We start from the raw sequence: 23,632 nt of genomic DNA on the forward strand, positions 1-23,632 counted from the left end.
GAGAAAATAACTGAGCGGATTTGGAGGCTCGGATGTCAAGTTCACTGACTTCAGCTGGAAAGGTTAACCGAGGTATAAAATCCCGGCCAGATTTCTTAGTTTTGGATCTCCGCACCACCTGCTCTCTCTCAAACTCGCCCCGCCACAAACCTCCCCAAATCCCCGCTAGGAGGAGTCACACCTCCCCACCCAGAAACCCTCCCACTCTCTCCTCTATTTCTCCTTCCCTCCCCTCTCCGCCAGGGTTCCGGCAGCCCTGGGGTCGCAATGCTCACCGGGAATAGTAGTCTTCCGGTGTGAGCCAAAGGCGTTTTATTCGTTTTTTAGAACTACGCTTCCCAGAGAGCCTTGCGAAAGAAGGAGCCTGTATCACCTGACCAGGAGCCAGGAGGGGCAATGGCGGCGCCCATGCTGCGCTGGTGGTGTCTTGGAAGGCGTTGGGTTTTAGCCTGCATTGACGGCGGTTCTCGCCACGGAAGAGGGGCTGCGATTGGGTTCACGTCCAGCAGGAAAAGGGGACAGACCTCCGTGGCTCAGCAGCCCCTCATCACCTCCCAGAAGTCAAGGAAAGGGTATATTATTTTATACCATTACTGCCCGTTTAAGCGTGAGGTGGAACTGCGGGACTGGGGAGGTGAAAGCCACTACAGCACAGCTTCCGTCTAGAAGTTTTGATGAGCGGGGGGCGGGGGGAAGTTGGGCTATAACTTTCAGCCCTGAAACCTAAACGAAAGCACAAAACTAGCCCTCTATCAGCCCCTTCCTCTGCACGTAAAACTCTCTTCGAACAGTAGGCATATAAGGGGAATTCTCGAGTGTAAAATCGCAGGTCTTTTCTCGAATGTAAAACTGCACACGCGAAAGAGTGGATTCAGTAACCATACTAATGGCACTAGAAGAGGGGTCGGTGACACCAGAAGGCGGGATCTTATTTAGCTGACATTTATTTAGCGCTACTGTGGGACAGCAGTGTTCTAAAACCAGAAAGGGAGCCTTTACCTGCAAGTTCAGGGTGGTGGTGGCTTAATGTCATTACTCAGAAAACACCACACGTCTGTGGCGGCGCTTCATGTTGTACTAGACCTAGGAGGATGCAGTCAATACAAGAGATCTTCCCTCTGATTAGAGAATTTTGCTTATTTTGTTAGTCTCTCAACAGCTGTTTATACTTTATAAGACTTAAATACTGTCTTTTTAAATACAGAAACAGAAGGCACGTGTTTAGGAATCACTTTAGCCTTTGAGATAGTTAGGTTGGCATTATTTTTGCTTTTCTTTTGGAGCAACAGAGGGGAAATGTCCAGAACCATTCAGCTTCTATTCCTTTCATAAATTGGATCGTCAGACTGTAAATGGAAAGTATTTTTTTCTCTCATGTAACGAAACTGCAAAAATAGTTTCGAGTGATGTTTTAGTGAATGCAGAATTTCTGATGAGTTCTTCATTTAATTCCCCTCAATTGCCAGCGGCGCTTCCAAACTTTAAAAAGAAGGAATTAATCTTCTTACAGTACTATAGATATAGAGCTTCATGTGTTGAAATAATTGAAACAAAACCCAGCACATGTAAGCAAAAATCTAGGTAATACAGAAAATTGGGAGAAGAGCAAGATAGGAACAAGGTGTAGAGGCAGTGTGTGTAAACAGGTATTGTCAAGGATACATGGTTTCAGAAGGAATAAGCACGCTTACACAAACCTAGAGAAAACTGTGTGTTCATACAGACGGAACAGAGTAGGAGATGTTATTATAGCATTTAACAACTTCTTAGATTTGATAGCAAGCATAAACAGAGGAGACTGAAACTATAGGGAATTGAAAGTGATTTGGGGGACCAAAAAAAAAAAAAAGCCACATCTAATGGTTTAATGTTTTCATTTACCCCAAATTCCAGGAAGACATGATTTAGTGGCGATCTATTATATCTGTGTCACTCTGATCATTTTATGTGCAAGCCATTGTTATTTAAAATGAGTTCAAAATATGATGGAGAATACCCCTTCCTTTCTAAGTGAGGTATACAACTATTCACCATTATTTCTCCAGTAGTAGAAGCATGATGTTTATGTTAATTCTAAAAATGTTTGTAGGAGAAGCTTTCATGGGCCGCCTGGGTGGCTCAGTGAATTAAAGCCTCTGCCTTCAGCTCAGGTCATGATCCCAGGTTCCTGGGATCGAGCCCCGCATCGTGCTCCCTGCTCAACGGGGAGCCTGCTTCCTTCTCTCTCTCTGCCTGCTTCTCTGCCTACTTGTGATTTCTCTGTCAAATAAATAACTAAAATCTTTTTTAAAAAAGATAAGCTCTCATTTACTGAGTTATTAATTGATAAAGGAAGTTAATTTAGAAAATGGTGCTTTTCCCTGGAGTCAGCCTAAGCAGACGTCACCTGATAGCCATTTCTAAAATTGTTTCAGAATGCCATATTTTTCCTTCATCACCTTCTTTATACAGTGAACTCTTCCTATGCCGTGTTGTAAATGAATTTTATTTTGCTGGTCTTGTAGATGTTCATCATGAGTTGCTTTTGATTAGGTCATCGATACAATATGACCTTTTAAAATGTAAGAACCTAGGGGCGCCTGGGTGGCTCAGTGGGTTAAGCCGCTGCCTTCGGCTCAGGTCGTGATCTCAGGGTCCTGGGATCGAGTCCCGCATCGGGCTCTCTGCTCAGCAGGGAGCCTGCTTCCTTCTCTCTCTCTGCCTGCCTCTCCATCTACTTGTGATTTCTCTCTGTCAAATAAATAAATAAAATCTTTAAAATGTAAGAACCTAAAATCTTAATAAGTTAAAAACAAATAGCAAATTAATATGTGTGGTTTAGGGTCGTAGAAATTCATGCATAGTGATGGCTCTGACTACTTCTTAATGATTCTTTCTTTTTAGTGAACATGAATGGGCAGCTGTGGTAGGTTTGGAAATTCATGCCCAGATCTCTTCCAACTCTAAACTCTTCTCTGGATCTCGAGTCCACTTTGCAGCACCTCCAAATTCTTTGGTATCTTTCTTTGATGCATCTCTGCCTGGAACTCTGCCGGTAAGGTTTTTATTTAGTCATATTTTCGTTAGAAAATGTTTGTTTTATTGGACAGAGATATTGATTCCGTGGTTTTCACATCTTGGCACAACTCTTAAGAAAGTACTTGTTTGAGAGATTTGGGGTGAAGTAGGATGAACTAAATGTTTTCTAAAAACCAATCTCTGTAATCTGTTTCTAAGTCTGAACATCATCCATTTGTTCATAAATGTATTCACTCATTTCACACACATTTTAAAATGTCTACAAAATACCAGACGCTGTGTCATGAACTAGAACATGAAGATGAGTGACAGTCCTTGCCTTTGAAGGGTTTAAAGACTAGGTAGGGAGAAATGTCTTATATTTTAAGTGTCTACTTATAAGCAAATAGAACACTGGGTGATTACAGTCATGAAGGTGTTATATAGGCATGGTTTTGGAATCCAAAGGAGGGACACCTAAGTCTGTAAGAGAAGGATTCTTGTGAGAAATTGAGGTCTGGGTATGATTGGAAAACTTATTGAAAGAGGCAGTGCCTGAGTTATCTGAGAAGTCAGAGAGGAGTTAGGCAGATAAATGAAGGAGGAGGAGGAGTCTAGCCACAGGAAATAGCACATGATGCATGATATTACAGTGTCAGATCAGAAATGATTGGGATTATTGAAAATTAAGTGGTCAGTAATGGAGAGAAAAAAATCAGCCACAATATGCATTGAGTTAAGTGCTCATTTATCTGCTCATTTTTACTTAAACCCAAGGAATGACTAGGTCCAGTGTACTTATCAGCAAATTGCTATCATATAATTTCATATAGTTGGCTGGATTTTGAAGAAAAGGATGGAAGGAACTATGTGAATATTTGTGGCAATAAATAAATCATAGTCTGTCCAGGCCATATAACATTGACTGGGTGTGGGATTTCCTGCCATCCTTGGGGGTAATGTATGTAGATGGTGGTGATCAGAAGGGGGAGGAGGAGCTTTCATGGGTGACTTCCATCCTCTCTAACTTTTAAATACAAGTGAAAGCTGGTTGATTTGGCCATCGGCAGGCTTGCAGAGTCAGAGATCAATTTTTCTCAGAGTCGCCCAGAGTAGAAGGTGATGGGCAGTGCCTCCAATGTGTCTGCCGTACCCAGGGCTTTGGCTATATTGGAGCAGTGTCTCTATTTTGGAACTTCCTTCTTACCTGTGCTTTTTGTTGTGGAGGTCTCCCATCCCTGCAAACCTTATCCAGGGTCACCTTTGATTTGTTTGTGAGTCTTTCTGGGGGAAAGACAGATAAAGGGGTGTCTATCCCTCCCTCCCTCCGGCTTAGAGTATCTATCTGTGGAGAAATCATTTTTGTTTGGGGACAGTTTTTCAATTACAAATGCATGAGTTCTTTTTTGGGCAGAGATGCAGACAGAGTAGAAATGGAGTAATATCTATTCAGACAAGTGAAATGGAAAGCAATTCATCACAACACCTCCTTTTTTCCTTCTGAGTTCAAATCATTTTTTTCCCACATGTTACTTCTTTATCAAGAGACTATTTGTAGGGGCGCCTGGGTGGCTCAGTGGGTTAAGCCGCTGCCTTCGGCTCAGGTCATGATCTCAGGGTCCTGGGATCGAGTCCCGCATCGGGCTCTCTGCTCAGCAGGGAGCCTGCTTCCTCCTCTCTCTGCCTGCCTCTCTGCCTACTTGTGATCTCTCTCTGTCAAATAAATAAATAAAATCTTTAAAAAAAAAAAAAGAATACTTTAAAAATAAAAGCTTTTATAAATATTCTCAGAAAAGATAAGGTAGTGGCATCGTTGAGATACTACCTTTTAAAAATAAAGAATCAGAACAAAAGGCTCTCAGAAATTAAAATTATATAAAAAAAAAGAAATTGAAATTATGATAGCAAAAAAAAAAAAAAATCCAGGAGCGTTAGACGATAAAGTCAAGAAAATCTTCCAGGAAGTGTAACACATATACATTGAATTGGACAGTAGGAGATAAAATAAGAAAATTAGAGACTCGGTGTGGGATGTACAACATCTGATTCATGGGACTTCCAGAAGACAGAAGAGAGGAAGCTATCAAACGACACAGATTAATTTTCCAGAACTGAAGGACCTGCATCTCCAAATGGGAAGGGCTTGCCAAGGACCCAGTGCAAGGAATAAAAATAGTCTCCCATACGGGCATGTGATCATGAAGTGTAGGAATGCCAGGGATAGAGATAAGATACTGGAACAAAGAAGAAAAGAGAGGTCACATGCAAAGGACTGGGAATCAGAAAGTCACTGGACTTCTTAAAAAGCAGCACTTAAAGCTGGAAGAGAAGAAAAGAGTGCCTTAAAAATCTTAGGAGGAAAAAAAAAATGATTCTAATTTTGAAGTCTGTATCCAGCACTATAAATTAAGTGTGACAGTAGAATAATGCTATTTTCAGACAGTCGGGTTCTCAGAAAATTGGCCTTTCACTATCATCAGAACCTGCTGGAGTGACAGAGAGGTTCCAGATTGCCAGGTCTACAACGGGCCCAGGGAATCTGGTGGGAAAAGAGGGTGGATGGCTCCAAAACAGAGCGGTTTCAAGAAAAAAAAGTGTAGGGTAGTGGAAATAGCAGATACCTAATGTTTGTGTAGGCACAAGATTTTACATATACACTGGTGTCTTTGAGAATAATAAGCAATAGGTATTAAAATATGAAGCAAATGATGAAATGAAGCCACATCAACTCCAGAAAAACAAAATGTTCGAGGAAGGAAATGTAATCAGAGTATACTTAACAGCTCAGCAGAGAAACAAACTTACTTAATAATAATAGCAGAAGAACCAACTCTGACTTAACTAGGATATTGGGAAATAAAAGAATAAATTCTCATCTGCCATTATCAGAAGTTATATTCTACATTGACATAATGGACAGAAAAAAGTGCTCTAGGAACAGAAGAATGTGCTCTATGAACATTTTTGGCCAAAGATTGGGGGAGGCCTCCTTCTCCTTTTTAGGCCCGAAGTTGTTTGTTTGTTTTGTTTTGTTTTAATTTTTTTTAAAGATTTTATTTATTTATTTGACAGACAGAGATCACAAGTAGGCAGAGAGGCAGGCAGAGAGAGAGAGAGAGGAGGAAGCAGGCTCCCCACTGAGCAGAGAGCCCGACATGGGGCTCCATCCCAGGACCCTGAGATCATGACCCAAGCCAAAAGTAGAGGCTTTAACCCTCTGAGCCACCCAGGCTCCCCTTGTTTTAATTTTTAAAAGTAAGGCAATGAGTGAAAGATTTAGAACTCTCAAGAGACAAATTATTAGTCAAAAGGGTTTTCAATGAAGTTTTTAAAAATCTTATATAAAGGTAATATTAAGTAATCAAGTATTACCTCTACTGTTTTCTCAGCCTTCTCTGCTGAGACTTTGTTCCTAAAGTCCTAATAGTGAAGGACTCCCCACACCACCCCTCCATAACTCCCGTCCGCACCATGCTCTTAGGAGGAATAGGCTCCTGCACATTCTAAAGATTTTTTTTTTTTTTTTTTTTTTTTTTTTTTGTCAGAGAGAGGGAGAGAGAGCGAGCACAGGCAGACAGAGAGGCAGGCAGAGGCAGAGGGAGAAGCAGGCTCCCCGCCAAGCAAGGAGCCCCATGTGGGACTTGATCCCAGGACGCTGAGCCGAAGGCAGCTGCTTAACCAACTGAGCCACCCAGGCGTCCCGCTCCTGCACATTCTAGATTATTCATACATGTAGTCGGAGTACCTGCTTCTCTGGGGGTGAAGTGACCTACCTACGAGTTGACTTTGTAGACTTTAATGTTATTCACCTTACCATGGGGTTGCACTTAAGGATGGTGTATTTTATTCTTGAATAGAAATAGAATACAGTAGCAAGTATGGGTAAATTCTTATGAGACGGAGTAAGGTAGAAAAAATTTTGCAAAATATATTGTCTTATGACTTCTTTAAATTGTCTCTTGGGAATGAACTGGGCCAAGTCTTGGTGTTCTATGTTCTAAAACAAGAATGCTGTCGTTGGGACAGCTCTCAACTCTGTCTCCCCTCCCCACCCCACCCCCATCCCAATTAAGGAAGGATTATCACATGGCAAATGACCAGCAGCCTTGGCCAGCAGGTGATGGATTTTCCAATGGTCCCCCAGCACTGCATATTACTTAAAAATAGGAAGATAAATATGACAGGACAGCTCAAAGATCTGGAGATAGTTGCTGCCAGGGAACAGGGCTGGCAGGTGAGGGTGGCAGGAACTGCTGGTTTTCATTTAAATTATTTCAGAATACCTGCCTGCAATAAAAGTTAAACAATCGAAAGTTAGCCTTAAAGGAGTAACATAAAGAAGAGGAGATTATTGATAGAGTCAGGTTCCTGAGAAAACAAGAGGTAACCTCAGGGCTCTGGGAGAAAGACAGCTTTTCCTCTGTAATCTCAGAGAAGATGTGTCCCTCCAGCCCATGGGTAAAGGCATCTTTTTAGGCTGGGTTGTGGAAGGCTGAGGAAACTCCCATCTGGTTTTTTGGTTTTTTTCCCTTCTTAGCAAACACTGTTTCTGACATCTCTCCTTTTTGGAGCTCTTTCTCGCCTGAGTCAATATCCCTCATTCTGGGTGATGCACTCTCTTAGCTTTTCTGTGCCTCCAATCGTTTCTAGCTCTTGAATGATAGTACAGAATTCTAAGCTGACAGTTATTTCGCCTCAGCATCCTGAAGACATGATTCCATTGTCCTCAGGCCTCTATTACTGCTGATGAGAAGTCTGCATCCTTTGTAAGTAATCTGATTTTCTCTCTCTGATAGCTTTAGCCAGGGCATGTCTAGGTGTGGATTTGTTCTTATGTATTCTGCTCAGTACTCAGTATGATTTTTCCAGCTGAGGACTCTATTCTGGATTGTGGTGGTCTGTGTGTGGGACGAATTCATGGCAGCCTCTACCAGGGCCTGTTGGACTTTAGTAAATGAACCATTTCTGTGTTACTCTCACTCAGCTCAGATAGTGCCAACATTCAAGCCCCACACCCAAGCCAGGTACAGGGCAAGGGGCTCTGATTTCTCAAGACTCCCCTTTCACCTTGGGCTCGAGGCGGGTCATACTCCTCCCTCTCACCTCCTCCAGTTGGTGGCAGAAGAATTTTTGACTGGACCCGGATTTTGTGCTTCCCGGCTTCCGGCCCCTGTTGTCTCATAGCCTCAACTTTTGTTCCTGGGGGGCCTTAAGTCGCCAATGTCTGGTGTCCTCTCAGCCTGGTTAACAATAATGATAGTGGTAAAATCAACTAATATATACTGAGTGCTTGCTATGTGGCAGGCACTGTTCTAGGCGTTTTCTTTGTATGCGTTGACTTATTTTATTTATTTATTTTTAAAATATTTTATTTCTTTACTTATTTGAGAGAGAGAAGGAGACTGAGCATGAGAGAGAGAAAGCAAGTGCCAGTGGGAAAAGAGGGTGAGGGAGAAGCAAACTGCCCACTGAGCAGGGAGCCTGATGCGGAACTAAATCCCAGGATCTTAGGATCATGACCTGAGCCAAAGGCAGACGCCTAACTGACTGAGCCATCCAGGTGCTCCTAGTGTTGATTTATTTTAATCTCATGTTGACTGTATCAGGACGTTCTTGTCATCATCCCAGTTGGAAACTAAGTGGAGGAGCTGGATACAGACCCAGTAGTCTGGCTTCCAGGTTCGTACTCATAATCCCTTTGCCATCCCATCTCTTACAGTTACCCTGGGGTGATACATGGCTTTGAGCTCCTCTACTGCCACAGGCCCCAGATTTTCTTTCTCGCTTTTGAGTTTGGCTGTGTGTGTGTGTGTGTGTGTGTGTGTGTGTTTATAAATTTGTATGTTTATATAACTGTGTGTATAGATGAATACTTGTCTCATCCCCTTTCTCCCTTCCACCCCCAGTGTATCTATCCCCAGCTCTGTATCACTTAGGCTGCTATTTTTGACGAGTGGTTACAACCCCACCTGCATTCTGATTGATGACCCTTCCGAATGTTTCTTAGGACCACAGGCATTTTATCTTCTTATTTTACCTTTAGTTTTAGAATTATATGAAATCCCATCATAAATCTTCAGACTGAAAAGGTCAGTCAGCCCATTTTCTTGCTTATAGGCAAGATTACAGCTAAACTAAGGATAGCATTCTTTGTTTTTATTAGCAGGGATTCAGCCTCACTCATTACTTTGACCTAGTAAAACCTCTTACACTGGCACGGAATCTTCCTTGATTTATCACATAACTATAATTAAATAATTGTAATAAATGATGTCTATAGAATTTAGATGGAATCTTAGGTTATCTGCTTAGAATTTATTTCCAATTTATCAATGTCATTCTAATTTCTCTACTTACAGTACTTTGTACATGAGTTACAAAATGGGAAGAAAAGTAGGAAAGAAAACATATTTGTTTGACAATATGTCAAAATTTACAAATCTGCATGTTTAATAATTTGCTAATGTTTCTAGTAATGGTGAGATTTCATCAAGTTTGTTGGAAATTTATGCATGTGCAAACCTGCTTGGACACACACACACACACACACACACACACACATTCACTCTCTTTATTTGAAATGCTTGTCCCCTCCTGGTGTCAGTCCCTATGCAGGAGAAAGGAAGGAGGGCATCGTTGCCACTACTGATGCCAGCTGGTAGGTTGCTCGCTCTGGCCGGGAGATAACTACTTCTGATAATCAGGCTGCACCACAATTAGGTTAATTAGAAAGTAGTGACTCCGCTCTTGTTTTGCTTGTTTGAAAGCTCTTATCTGTCCATAACACAGAACCCCCTCGTCACTATGAATGTCTATTGTTTCCAGAACTGGGGAAAGGGTTATTAAAGCTCTTTTCCATGCACGTATGCAAGAATATTTTCCTCTTTTCTTATGCTTGGCCTGTCTAAAAAAGCATTTGAAGTTTTACAATATCAAAGATGTTTGGAGTTGGCTCAGGAAGCTATGGAATGAAAACTGGAACATTGATTTTACCACATTTTACAAGACTTTCTTTTATGCACAACAGTACGTACAGTTGACCCCTGAACAATGAAGGGGTTAGAGGCACACAGTCGAAAATCCACATATAATTTTGACTCCCCCAAAATATCTACTAACAGCCCACTGTTGACCAGAAGCCATACTAGTAACATAAATAGTCAATTAACACATATTTTTTAGGTTATATATATTATATGCTATATTTTTATAATAAAATTATAGAAAAGAAAACATTAAGAAAATTATAAGGAAAACAAAATACATTTATAATACTCTCCTTCTTGTACCAAAAAAAAAAAGAAAAATCTGCATAAAAGTGGACCTGCACAGTACAAACCTATGTTGTTCAAGGGTTAACTGTATCACTCTTCATAGCAAGAAGAAGGGGCATGAAGAGGTGGAAAAATATGCTATGAATGAATCTGATGTGATGCCTGCCTGCTGGAAACCAACAAACAATGGAGAGACCAGGCTTTTTACTAGAGATTCATATTTGAACATGTATGCAAATTGTACCGCAAGGGATCTTGCCCCTTAAAGAAATGATAATGTGAGCTTAACTTAATTTATAGATTTCTTTTGACATATTTATTTAAAGTTAGCTGTCAGTAACCTAGCTCTCTGAACATAGCAGATACTGCTAGTAACTTTTGTTTTGAAGGACCCTAATAGATTTAGAAATACTTGACTAGTTCTGGAGAGCATTAGGCTGAAGTGCTTTCCTACCTCTTAATTCTAAATGTAATTATAAAAGTTTTTTGTTGCTGAAAACGTCTAAGCAAAATCGAAATTCCAGAACACTGCATTAGGGAAGTGTTTAAATGCATACATTTATAATCAGATCTATATTTACCTCTCTGTTCATTCACACTAGATGATGTTCAGTTATTTGACTATGAAGACAAAATGTGACAGTTTTCTATTAAAATTTTTTTCCATTTCAGTGATTTGCTTTAATGTAATCTGTAAAACTTATAATTACATTGTATTCTCAGACTTTAATCTTGCCAGTCATTCTCCAAGTCACTGGTGGTTTTCCTTCATTCCTTTGTAAAGTAGAGGGTTCCAGAGGTGAGGAGTTTCTCCCTGTGACCTTTGTCCCTATGGAAGTGGTGTGTCTGTGAGCTCATACACACAAATGTGGAAAGCTTTCCTCTCAGCTCTTAAACTCTTCTGATGGCCCAGGCTTGCCTTCTGATGTCATTAACTGGCTGTCTCCTTGCACTCAGATGACTCAAGATGATAAGGGACATACATGTCAGCAGGCAGCATGACCTCCCCTCCCCTCACACGGGAAGCATTTGACTCCTTCTCTATCATGGATTGTTTCCCAGCTTTCCATGGATTCTCGAAAGCCTCCCTCTTTCCAATTGTTTTTACCTCCCTCACCTCTGTAGCAGTCTTGCCTGCTGTATTCCCCAAAGAAATCTGACCATGTTAATATTAACACATCTACTTTTTATCAATATATATTTGTTTCATAAATTGACCTTCCTTTTGTGTATATTGTTCATGAGGATTTTTTAAAGATTTTATTTTTTTGAGAGGGAGAGAAAGACAGAAAGAGAGAGAAAGCAAGAGCACAAGAGCAGGGAGAGGGAGAAGCAGACTCCTGGCTGAGCAGAGAGCCCGGCTCCGGGCTCAGTCCCAGGACGCTGGGATTATGACCTGAGCCAAAGGCAGATGCTTAACTGACAGAGTCACCCAGGCGCCGCATTTATAGGGGTTTTGTGTTTGATTATAAGTCTCTAAAAAGTAGTTCATGTATATGTCTTGGGCCACTTGACAGGACCTTGCAAACAACATGTATATAATACCCTTAATAAATATTTCTCTGGATAATTACATACACTTACACACACATACACCAGAAGTCCATATGAAAGATTATTCTAGGTGTCTAAAACCCTTGTGATATTTTTTTAACGTCTTTATGGGAATCTTTCCAAGATTTAATTATTTGAGAGAGAGCGCGAGCCTGCATGTGGGATGGAGGAGCAGAAGGAGAGGGAGAGGGTCCTCAACAGATTCCATGTTGAACCATAAGGCTCAGCCTCACAACTCTGAGATCACAACCTGAGCCGAAACCAAGAGTCGGTTGCTTGACTGATGGCAACACTCAGGCACCCCTTAAAGTTTATTTCTTTGGTAATCTCTGCACCCAATGTGGGGTTCAAACTCACAACACTGAGATCAAGAGGGGAATCTTCCTAAAATGCATTTTATACTTTCCCACTTTCACATAGGGTATATTGAACATATAAGCCAACTTTTTCTTGATTACTCAAGGGTTATTGACAATGTCAGTTATTGCTCAGTGCTGTCACATGGTGGTGCCTTCAGGGGTTGTTGAGGTGTGTGAAACCATCTGATCCGGGGTGCGTGGGTGGCTCAGTGGGTTAAAACCATCTGATCCTACAGTAAAAGGCTAAATAGTTATAAACAGTATGAGGCTGGAGTAGGAAGAGATCCTGAAAATTATTCAATTTAGTCCTTTTAATTTATAGATAAGAGAACTGCTGTTGCGACTTGCCCACAGTCAGGCAGTTGCTCGGTGTCCCAGTCACAGAACTCCTGCTTAGCTTCTGGTCTGTACTGCACCGTAGCCAGGGTTGCTGGTAGGTGCTGTATTCTGCAGGTCTGCGTATATTTCAAAACATAATGCCATTGACAGATGTATATGTAACGTTTCCGGATATGTGTTCACATGCTGACAGACACACAGGCATGGACTGTTCAGCCCTGATACTGATTATCTGTACTGTTTATTACAACATCCACTAGGTTAGAGCTAAATCTGGGGAGAGAGAAAAGAGGGACAGAGTGCTGATTCAGAAGAAGAAATGGATAAAGAAAACCTAACCTAATTAGCCTGATTCTCTCCAGACCTACCATTAAGAGAGCAGCCCTAATTGCGGCAGCTCTTGGCTTTACATATTGCTATGCAAATAGTGATTATAATGGAACATTCTTTTAGGATCTTCGCTCTGTGTTTCATCCAGGAAAATTTTCTCTGCACTCTTCTGGTTCACAAATTCTCTGTTATATCTGCTTGGTTCTTCAGCATATCCGTTGAGCTTTTTTATTTCACTGAGAGTATTTTCCCTTTATAGACATTCTGTTTTTCTCTTTTAAATGTCTTCTGTTGAAAAATGTCTTATTCCCCTTTTATGTTTGTTCAGGTCTTTCTTTCTTTAGTAATTTTAAATCTACTTAATTTATAGTCTGTGTTCAGTAATTCTGTTACCTGAAGTTCTTGGACTGTCTTATCCTGCTTTTTGTGTGTCTCCTGATTCTGGCTAGGTGGTCTTGTGTATTTTGTAACTTTGGATTATGAAATTGTGTTTGACAGGGCTTTATTAATGGGGATCTTGGGGCTGGAGTGAGAGCCAGCATCTCCAAAGAGCTTTTTACATTGGCTTTTGCCAGGTGCTGCAGGTCTAAGCCATTCTTCATATTTCTATCGTAGCTTGGGGGCTCCTAGAGCACAGACTTAGTAAATTTGTCCCTCAAGCCTGACTAAGAGCAGACTTGTGATTAATTCTTAGGGAAAACTTTTGTGTTTTGTTTTAACCCAAAGTCTGGGCTGAGACTCTACTAATAGAAGCCTTATAGGAGGGAATAGAGGTTGTAACCGCGGAGCTAGGGCTGCACCCAAGGCTGTGAATGTGAGTGATGCAGAACGGAGGAGGAAAGGCATCTTCGTACCTCTTTTGGGCTTCCTTTCTTCTGCCAACAAGATACGTTTCCTGTCTGATTGCAGTTCTTTGTACCAGTTAAGGCTGAGATCTGTACACATCCAAGCTCGTATTGTCTATCTCTTTGTCACACACACAGATCAAGAGATTGAGCTCTTTCAAAATTTCCCCTAGTTGTGCACGAATGCACATTCTTACACATTGCCTTTATTTTTTAATTGAAGCAGAGATGATATCCAATATTAGTTTCAGGGTGTACAACAGTGACTTCATGTTTCTATACATTATAAAATGATCACCACAATGAGTATAATTACCACCTGTCCCCATATAAAATTATTACAATATTATTGACTATATACCCTATGCTGTACTTTACTTCTCCTGCCTTACTCATTTTTATAGCTGAAAGTTTGTGTCTCTTAATCCTTTTTGTCTGTTCCCCACCCCCAGCAACCACCAGTTCACTTTCTGTATCTATGACTCCCTCTGTTTTGTTTATTCATTTGTTTTGTTTCACATGTAAGTGAAATCATACTGTATTTATCTTTCTCTGTCTTTACCTACCATAATACCTTCTAGGTCCATCCATGAAGTGGTAAGATTTCATTCTTTTTTATGACTGAGTAATTTTCTATGGGTGTATATACCACTTCTTTATCCATTCATCAGTTGATGGACACTTACATTGCTTCCCTATCTTGGCTATCGTAAATAATGCTAACGGTGAACATAGAGGTGTGTATATCTTTTCTAATTCGTATTTTCATTTTCTTCAGATAAATACCCAGCAGTGGAGGGGCACCTTGGTGGCTCAGCCATTAAGCATCTGCCTTCAGCTCAGGTCATGATCCCAGTGTCCTGTGATCGAGCTCCACATCTGGCTCCCTGCTCAGCAGGAAGCCTGCTTCTTCCTCTCCCGCTTCCCCTGCTTGTGTTCCCTCTCTCACTGTCTCTCTCTCTCTGTGTCAAATAAGTAAATAAAATCTTAAAAAAAGGAAAAAAATACCCAGCAATGGAATTGTTGGATGGTATGGTAGTTTTATTTCTAATTTTGTGAGGACTCTCCATACTGTTTCCCATAGCACTGTTGGTGGGAATATAAGATGGTACAGCTATCTTATATTCCCATCAACATCTTATATTCCCACCAACAGTGCACAAGGGTTCTCTCTTCTTCATATCCTCATCAACACTTGGTATTTCTTGTCTTTTTTCATATTAGTCATTCTGACAGGGGTGAGGTAGTATCTTATGGTTATGATTTACCTTTCCCATAAGATTAGTGATGTGGAGCATCACTGATGCCTGTTGGTCATCTGTATATCTTTGGAAAAATGTCTATTCCTCTTCCTATTTTTTAATTGGATTGTTTGTGGGGGTTTGGTGTTGAGTTGCATGAATTTTTTACATATTTTAGATATTAACTCTTTATCAGATACATCATTTGGAAATCTCCCATTCATTAGCTTACCTTTTCATTTGTTGACAATTACCTTCACAACACAAAAGCTTTTTAGTTTGATATAGTCTCATGCACTTATTTTTGCTTTCATTGTCCTTGCCTAAAGAGACAGATCCAAATATATATATATATATATATGTTTATATATATATATATGTTTATATATACATATATGTGTGTGTGTGTGTGTGTGTATATATATATATGTATATGTATAGCTAAGACCAATATGTAGGAATTTACTGTTTATGTTTTCTTTTAAGAGTTCTATGGTTTCACTGGGGATGCCTGGGTGGCTCAGTTGGTTAAGAGTTCTGTGGTTTCTGGGGCACCTATGTGACTCAGTTGGTCGAGCAGCTGCCTTTGGCTCAGGTCATAATCCCAGGGTCCGGGGATCGAGCCCCCCATCTGACCTCATGCTCAACAGAGTGTCTACTTCTCCCTCTCCCTATGGCTGCTGCTCCCCTACTTATGCTGTCTCTCTGTCTCTCTGTCAAATAAATAATAAATAAAATCTTTAAAAAAAAGACTTTTGTGGTTTCAAGCCTTAAATCTAGGTCTTTTAATCCACTTGAGTTTCTTTTTGTATATAGTGTGCAAGTGGTACATGAGGTTGTCCTATTTTCCTATCACCATTTATTGTAGAGATTGTCTTTTCCCCCATTGTATATAATTGTCTCCTTTGTCATGGATTAATTGACCGTATAAGCATGGGTTTATTTCTGGACTCTCTATTCTGTTCCAGTAATCTGTTTTTATGCCAGTACTATATTGTTTAGATTACTGCAATTTTGAAGTTTAGTTTGAAATCTGGGAGCATGATACCTCCAGCTTTGTTATTCTTCTCAAGATTGCTTTGGCTATTTGGAGTCCTTTGTGGTTCCATACAAATATTAGGATTATTTGTTCTAGTTGTTTGAAAAATGCTATTGATACTTTGATAGGGATTACATTGAATCTGTAGATTGCTTTACCTGGGTAATATGGACATTTTAACAATATTATTTTTTAGTCCATGAGTATGGGGTATCTTTCCATTTATTTGTATCATATTCAACATCTTTCATCAGTCTCTTACAGATCTTTCACCTCCTTGGTTACATCCTTTATTCTTAGGGTTGTTTTTTGGGTGGTTTTTTTTTTTTAGGGTTTTTTTTTATACAATTGTAAATGGATTAGTTTTCTTATATTCTTTTTCTGGTATTTCAGTATTATAAAAACACAACCAATTTCTCTTATATTAATTTTGTATCCTGCAGCTGAATTTGTTTTCTAATAGTATTTTGGTGGAGTCATTAGGGTCTTCTCTATATAGTATCCTGTGATCTACAAATAGTGACAGTTTTACTTCTTCCCTACTGATTGGATGCCTTTTATTTCTTTTCTTGTCCAGTTGCTATGATGAGGACTTCCAGTACTGTGTTGAATAAAAGGGGGCAAGAGTGGGCATTCTTTTTTGTTCCTCATCTTAGAGGAAAAGATTTTAGCTTTTGATGTTAGCGGTGGGTTTGTCCTATATTATGTTGAAGTACGTTCCCTCTATACCCATTCATTGTGAGTTTTTATCATAAATGGATGTTGAATTTTGTCAAATACTTCCTCTGCTTTTGTTGAAATGATCATATGATTTTTGTCCTTCATTTTGTTAATGTGGTCTATCACGTTGATTGTTGCCATCTTCATATCCTTGGAATAAATCCCATTTCATTGTGTTGTATGACCATTAAACATATCATTGAATTTGGTTTTCTAAGATTTTTTTGATAATTTTTGAATCCATGTTCATGAAGGATATTGTCTTAATTTTCTTTTGTTCTTTTTTCTTTTCTCTTTTATGTTTTTTTGGGGGGCGGGGTTTTGGTCTGAAGATTTTTGTTTGTTTTCCTCTTTAATTTCTTCATTGACCCATGGGTTCTTTAATAGCATGTTGTTTAGCCTTCACATGTTTGCATTTTTTTCAGGTTTTTTTTTTTCCTTGAAACTGATATCTAGTTTCATACTGTTACTGTTGAAAAAGATGGTTGATATAATTTCAGTCTTCTTAAATTTATTGAGATTTATTTTGTGGCTTAATGTGATCTATGCTGGAGAATGTTCCACATGCCCTGTTTGTGGATGCAATTTGCCATGTATATCAGGTAAGTCCATCTGACCTATTGTATTGTTTAAGGCCACTGTTTCTTCATGGATTTTCTGCCTGGATGATCCATCCATTGACATAAGTGGGTTATTAAAGTTCCCTACTATTACTGTATTACTGTCAATTGTTCCCTTTATATGGCACTTCTACGTTGGGTGTATATATATTTACAATTGCTACATTCTCTTGTTGGATTGAACCACTTATGTAATGCTCCTCTTTGTCTTACAGTCTTTTGTTTTCAAGTCTGTTTTGTCTGGTATAAGTATTACCTTCCCGACTTTTTTTTTTGTTTTCATTTGTATGGACTGTCTTTTTCTATCCCTTCATTTTCAGTCTGTATGTTTCTTCAGTCGGAAGTGAGTCTCCTGCAGGCAACATATAAATGAGTCTTTTTTTTTTTTTAATTCATTCAGTTATACTTTGTCTTTTGGTTGGAGCATTTAGTCCATTTACATTTAAAGTGATTATGGATAGGTATGTACTTATTGCCATTATGTTAATTGTTTTCTTTTTGTTTTTGTGGTTCTCTTTGTTGCTTTCTTCTTATGCTCGCTTCCTTTGTAATGACTTTAGTGTTATGTTTGGGTTTCTTCCTCTTTTTTTGTGTGTATCTATTATAGATTTTGATTTGTGGCTATTATGAGGTTCATATATAACAATCTCTGTATTAACAGTCTGTTTTTAGTTGATGGTCACTTAATTCAAACACTACATTTTTTTGTATCTGTAATAGGTTTTTGATTTGTGGCTATTATGAGGTTCATATATAACAATATATGTATTAGCAGTCTATTTTTAGTTGATGGTCACTTAATTCAAACACATGCTGAAAACACTACTCTCTCTCTGCCATGGCTTGTGCATTTGTCTTTGTACTTTACATCTTTTTGTTTTTTTTTTGTATATCCCTTAAGTAATTATTGTAGATATAGTTGATTTTACTACTTTTATCTTTTCACCTTCATGCCAGCTTTTTATAAGAGATTGATCCACCACCTTTACTGTATGTTTGCTTTTACGACATATTTTGCTTTCATAGTTTTTTTTTACTTCCTTTTCTTTTTGATTTAAAGAATTGCCTGTAAAATTTCTTGTAAGGCTAGCTTAGTGGTCCTGAACTCCTTAACTTTTTGTTTGTCTGGTAAACTCTTTCATCTCCTTCAATTGTGAATGAAAACCTTGCCAGGTAGAATGTTTCAGATTGTAGGGTATTTTTTTTTATCACTTCCAAAATATCCTGCCCTTCTCTTATGACCTGCAAAGTTTCTGTGGAAAAGTTAACTGATAGTTTTATGGGGGCTCCCTTGTACATAATTAGTTGCTTTTCTTTTACTGCTTGTAAGATTCTCTCCTTATTTTTAATTTCTTACATTTTAATTATTATGTGTCTTTTAATTATGAGGACCTTTTTGATGTCATCTTGTTTGGCCTCCTCTGTGCCTCCCAGACCTGGATATCTCTTCCTTCCCCAAGTGAGGGAAGTTTTCAGCTATTAAGATTTCTGCCCCTTTCTCTGTGTCCTTCTGGGACCTCTATATTGCAGGTATTAATCCAGCTGGTGTTCTCCTGTAGGTCCCTTAAACAATTCTCATTTTTTTAAATCCTTTTTTTCCTTTTTACTGTTCAGCATGGGTGATTTCTCCTATCCTGTCTCCAGATCGCTGATTTGTTCTATTGCATTCTCTAATCTGCTGTTGGTTCTCTCTCATGTATTTTTCATTTCAATTATTGTATTCTTCAGCTCTGATTGGTTCTTTTATAGATTTTCTTTTTCTTTGTTGTAGTTTTTACTGTAGTCATCAGTTCTCCCAAGTTTTGTGAGCATCTTTAAGATCATTACTTGGATTGCCTGTCTTCATTTGTTCAGTTCTTTTTCTGAGGTCTTATCTTGTTTTTTGTTTTTTTTCTGGGTTGTTTTGTTTTGTTTTGTTTTTTCATTTGGAACATATTTTCTTGTCTCTTCATTTTACCTGGCTCTGTATTTGTTTCTGAGCATTAAGGAGATCAGCTACATCTCCTGGTCTTAAAGGGGTGTTCTAATGTAGAAGGCATCTGTAGGACCCAGAAGCCCAGTCCTCCCCTGATCACCAGAACCAGGATCTCCCGGAGCATCCGCTGTGTGGGCTATGTGCACCTGTCTAATTTAGCTGGGATATGACTACTTTGAACTCACTGGTGGGTGGAGCTGGCCCCCAGCACAGCTGAAATGTCCAGTCAAGGCTACTGCAAGCATGCAAGCATGGGGAAGTCTAGTCCTAGTTATGGCTGGCTGCAAGACCAAACAGTTGTGGGAATGCTGGGGGTCAGAGCTGCTCCCCAGCTCAAGAGCCACTTTAGAGGGGCCCTCATCCTAGCTGAGGCCACTTGCCAGGTGTGGTGGGGAGAGAACTACTTTGTGGGGGCACTGTTCCTAGACGAGGCTACCTTTGGGTGTGGTGGGTGGGAGCAGTTTTGGAGGGAGGACCAGTCTTGGCTGAGCCACTTGCCAGCTGTGGTAGAGTGGGAGCCGCTTTGGGGATTTTCTGGTCCTGGCAGAGTCTGCCCACAGGGCATGGCAAAATGGGAGCATTATGGAGGCACACCTGCCGAGGCTGGCAGGTTGGGTGTGGCAGGTCCACGGGGAAACACAGGGGCAGGGTGAACAGTGCTAGCCAGGTAGGTAGAGAGAGTGTCAGAACTAGCCCTGGCCAGCAGTGGGCTAGCTAGGTAGAAGGAGGGCAAGAAAGATGGTGCTTGCCAGTGCTTCTGTTCCTGGAGAAAATTCCTACAGAGTCCTGTCTCTTTCACATGCCCTAAAACTCATCAGTGTTCACATATGACCAGGTACTTTTCTTCCTTCTGCCTCTGTACCCAGTTCCCAAGCAAGTCAGCTTGTGCATAGGCCCTTTAAGAGAAGAGTCTTGGTTTCCCATTCCTCCGGCTCTCTTGGAAGTAAGCCTCACTCATTTTCAAAGCTCCTGGAGTTAAGCCCTCCTGATTCTTGAAGCCAGACATCATGGGGCTCATCTTCCCAGTGCAGTGCTCCAGGGCAGGGGATGTCTGATGTGGATCTTGAACCCCTCACTCCTCAAGATGGATCTTTTAAAAAAAAAAAAATTAAAAAAAAATAAAAAAAAAATTTTAAAAAAAAGATGGATCTTTACACCTGTGATGTTCCTCCTACTTGTGGGTCCCACATTCGGGGTGGGCATCCCAATAAGATCACATCTCTACCCCTCCAATCATTCTCAGTGTAGCTCTCTGTTTACATCTTTAGCTGTAGAAGAATGTTCTGCTGTCCTTCAGGTTATTCTCAGAGAGGGTTGCTGTGTGTGTAATTGCAGCCTTTGGGGTGTCTGTGGGAGGAGAGGAGTTCAGAATCCTCCTACTCCACCGTCTTGATCATCTACTTACCCATTGCCTTTAAAAGTTCTCATTTTCCCAAAAGAATGTATCCTTGAATCATTCCCTTCACCTTTGTATGGAAATGGTGATGTCATCTCATTCCTCTTAAGGATAACAAAAAGCAATATGATAGCATTGAAAGGTTCAGTCAGCTATGGTGGGAGACCCATGAGGAAACTGAGGTTTTGTTTGCCCTCCACCCCGGCCTTGGGGAACCTAAAGAACATCATCCGGCCTTTACTCCAAGTGACTCTCCTAGGCCTGCAAAGCATCTCTCTGACCCAGCTGTGTTTCTCTGCTGCTCTCTGCTTTTTTCCTGTTAAGGGAACATCTCCAGGCAGCATGCTCATCTCCCCCCAGGATTCGTTCCTGAGGAAGAAATCTTCAGTATTATGTTTGGAAAGAGCTTTTCTTCCTTTTCCATGTTCCCTTATGTTGGTTTGTTTTTCCCCTCAAAATATGTGCTTGGATGAAAGATTGCACACAGGAGCAGCGAGCCCTTGTCAGAGGAGATAGTGCTATACTTAGAACACATAACTGTTTAAAATGAATTTGGTACACTACTGTACCAAAAAGTCTGTCATACTGGAAAGTGAGGTGGGGATGTGTAGAAAATAAAACATAAACACATTACCAAAGATGCCCAGGAGTATGAAAGCTTAGGATTCTTTTGTTGATATAAATATGGAGTAGTTAAAAAAATTACCTAACAGTGTTCTGTGACACTATTTTCGTCCCTGACATTCAGGCAGCTCATACAGGCTTTGTTCTAGTGATTTATACTAGAAGCCTATAATAAAAATGCAGCCTGAAATCATGCAGCTGGGTACCATTCATTTTTCTTCCATGGACAGTTCCAGAACTTAAAAAATTGCAGCAGACATGTAAAAGCTCTTCCCTCACAGGAAATGCATGCCCAGCCACAGCAGCTGGCCCTCTTGGGTCTCTTCTGCTTTATAGAGTCATTGTTGATGCTGTGCAGGTTTCTAGATTGGTTTTATGAGTGTTAGAGAAGAATTTCCAGGAAGGTATTACAGGGTCACTAAAAATAAGACCACCTTCTCCTTTTGAGTCAGAACCAATTGAGAAATCAACATAGAGGTCAGACAGATGGAGGTGAGCATATCCGCTTTATTACCAATAATAGCTTGATTGAAAAATGCAACCTGACATACAGCCAAATAACTTCTAGTACTTTCCACTTGCATTGAACTGGTGCCCCAAAACTGTAGGCCTTTCACTTGTAGGGGAAGAGCCTGTTTGTACCAAAACCTTTTCAGATGTCCACAGGGGCCTAGAATGTATCATCGCTGCAGCAGTACTAACCAGAAAGGGCTCGTAGAGCTTGGTTCTGATGATTTGTACTGGGGACTTCTCGTAAAAATGTCCCCCCAGAGGGGCCAACCCACAGGTGTGTGGTTTCTCTTCCCAAAGTCACTAGTCAACAAGTCACTCCTCTTTTGGGGACAAGAGAGTATGAAGTAGAGAGCAAAATCCAGCCACATGGTGACATGGATGCAAAAGAATGGAGAATGCCCACTCCTGCCCTCAAAAGCACAAGACAGTTCTGCTGTGTCTGCATTATGTCTGCAAATAGATGTGAAATGGTCTTTTTGAATGAGTTCTATGGAATTCCTTCTCCATACCACAAGTAAATACATTTGGCATCTGAGGCCATTGGGATGGGCCTTTCTTACTTGGTCATTTCTGTATGTATTTTCATCTTCATATCAGTATGGTGGGGGAAGGGGGAGGTGGGGAATTGTTGGCTCTTCTGTACACTGCAGCATCTTGGGGCATTTTCCCCCCTTAGCTCTTTTTAAAATCTTGGCAAGGTTTGGAAGTCATTTTGCCATTGGCCTCTCAGAGATGACAAACGTCACCTTGGTGACGTTGGTGTAGTTGGTGTAGTCAGGCTGGGCCCCTCTGAAGAGCAGTCTGTTCCTCATGGCACAGGGTTCTTTCTAGCGAGCTTTCATGTTTTCCAGCCTTCCACCACTGGTTGCATCATTGTAATAAGGAGTAGGGCTGCTGGGACTGGGAGAGTAAGTGAGAATCAAAACACATTAGCATTCCTAGGTACCTTAAAAATATTGCATTTCAGATTTTGATGCATGAATCTTTCACTAGTGTAAAAGCAAGAAGCATGGTCAATCAATCAGGGGTCTTTGTCATGCTCTGCAGCTTTCTTAGGAGATGCAGACAGGCAATAATATGTGATTGTCAATAGTGTCTTGAATTTTCAGTGATGTTTGCCAACTCATAGGCCACCCCAGTGAGCAAGGTCAGTGGCGCCAACCCCAGCTGACAGAAGTAGAAATCTAGGCCCTTGCTGACTTGTCTAAGGACACAGGGAGGTCAGGAGCCCAGTTAAAAATAGAAGGGAGAGTTGCCTTGTTCCCATTCTTAGCATAAAGCACCAGACTTCATTCCCTTCTGCAGTATTTGCTAATTGTTCATTTCCAACAAAACATAATAGAGACTTTTTCCTTTATAGCTGGTTGTAAACATTTAAGATGCCTGTACTCACTCATAACCTGTGCTCACTTATCCTGGTCAGGAAGCTATCTTATTTACCTTCTTTCTTTTTCTCTTCCATATTGACGTATATAAAGACAGAGAAGTTAATGCATATGAAAGCACTTTATAAACTCTGTGAGCAGCACGTAAATGTTTTTTGGTATGGTTAGAACACAGAACACTCATATTCTTTTTTTTTTTTTTGATAGAGATCACAAGTAGGCAGAGGGCAGGCAGAGAGAGAGGAGGAAGCAGCCTCCCCACTGAGCAGAGAGCCTGATGCGGGGCTCGATCCCAGGACCCTGAGATCATGACCTGAGCCAAAGGCAGAGGCTTAACTCACTGAGCCACCCAGGTGCCCCCCCCTTTTTTTAAAAGAATACTCATATTCTTAACTTTGTATGGTTCAAGTAGAAATACTTC

General features: G+C 40.4%; 1 protein-coding gene across 1 annotated transcript in view; it reads left to right on the plus strand.

Annotated features, from left to right (window-relative positions):
• Positions 1–372: 372 nt before the first annotated feature.
• GATB (glutamyl-tRNA amidotransferase subunit B) overlaps positions 373–23,632 on the plus strand; it is a 93,253-nt gene continuing 69,993 nt past the window's right edge. Inside the window, exons 1-2 of the mRNA XM_044224872.1 lie at positions 373–572; positions 2,884–3,034. Of these exons, the coding sequence (XP_044080807.1) occupies positions 397–572; positions 2,884–3,034 (327 nt within the window). The 5' untranslated portion in view covers positions 373–396. The remainder of the gene's footprint in view (positions 573–2,883; positions 3,035–23,632) is intronic.

This window comes from Neovison vison, chromosome 11 (assembly GCF_020171115.1).
Source record: "Neovison vison isolate M4711 chromosome 11, ASM_NN_V1, whole genome shotgun sequence".
Classification (NCBI taxonomy): Eukaryota; Metazoa; Chordata; class Mammalia; order Carnivora; family Mustelidae; genus Neogale; species Neogale vison.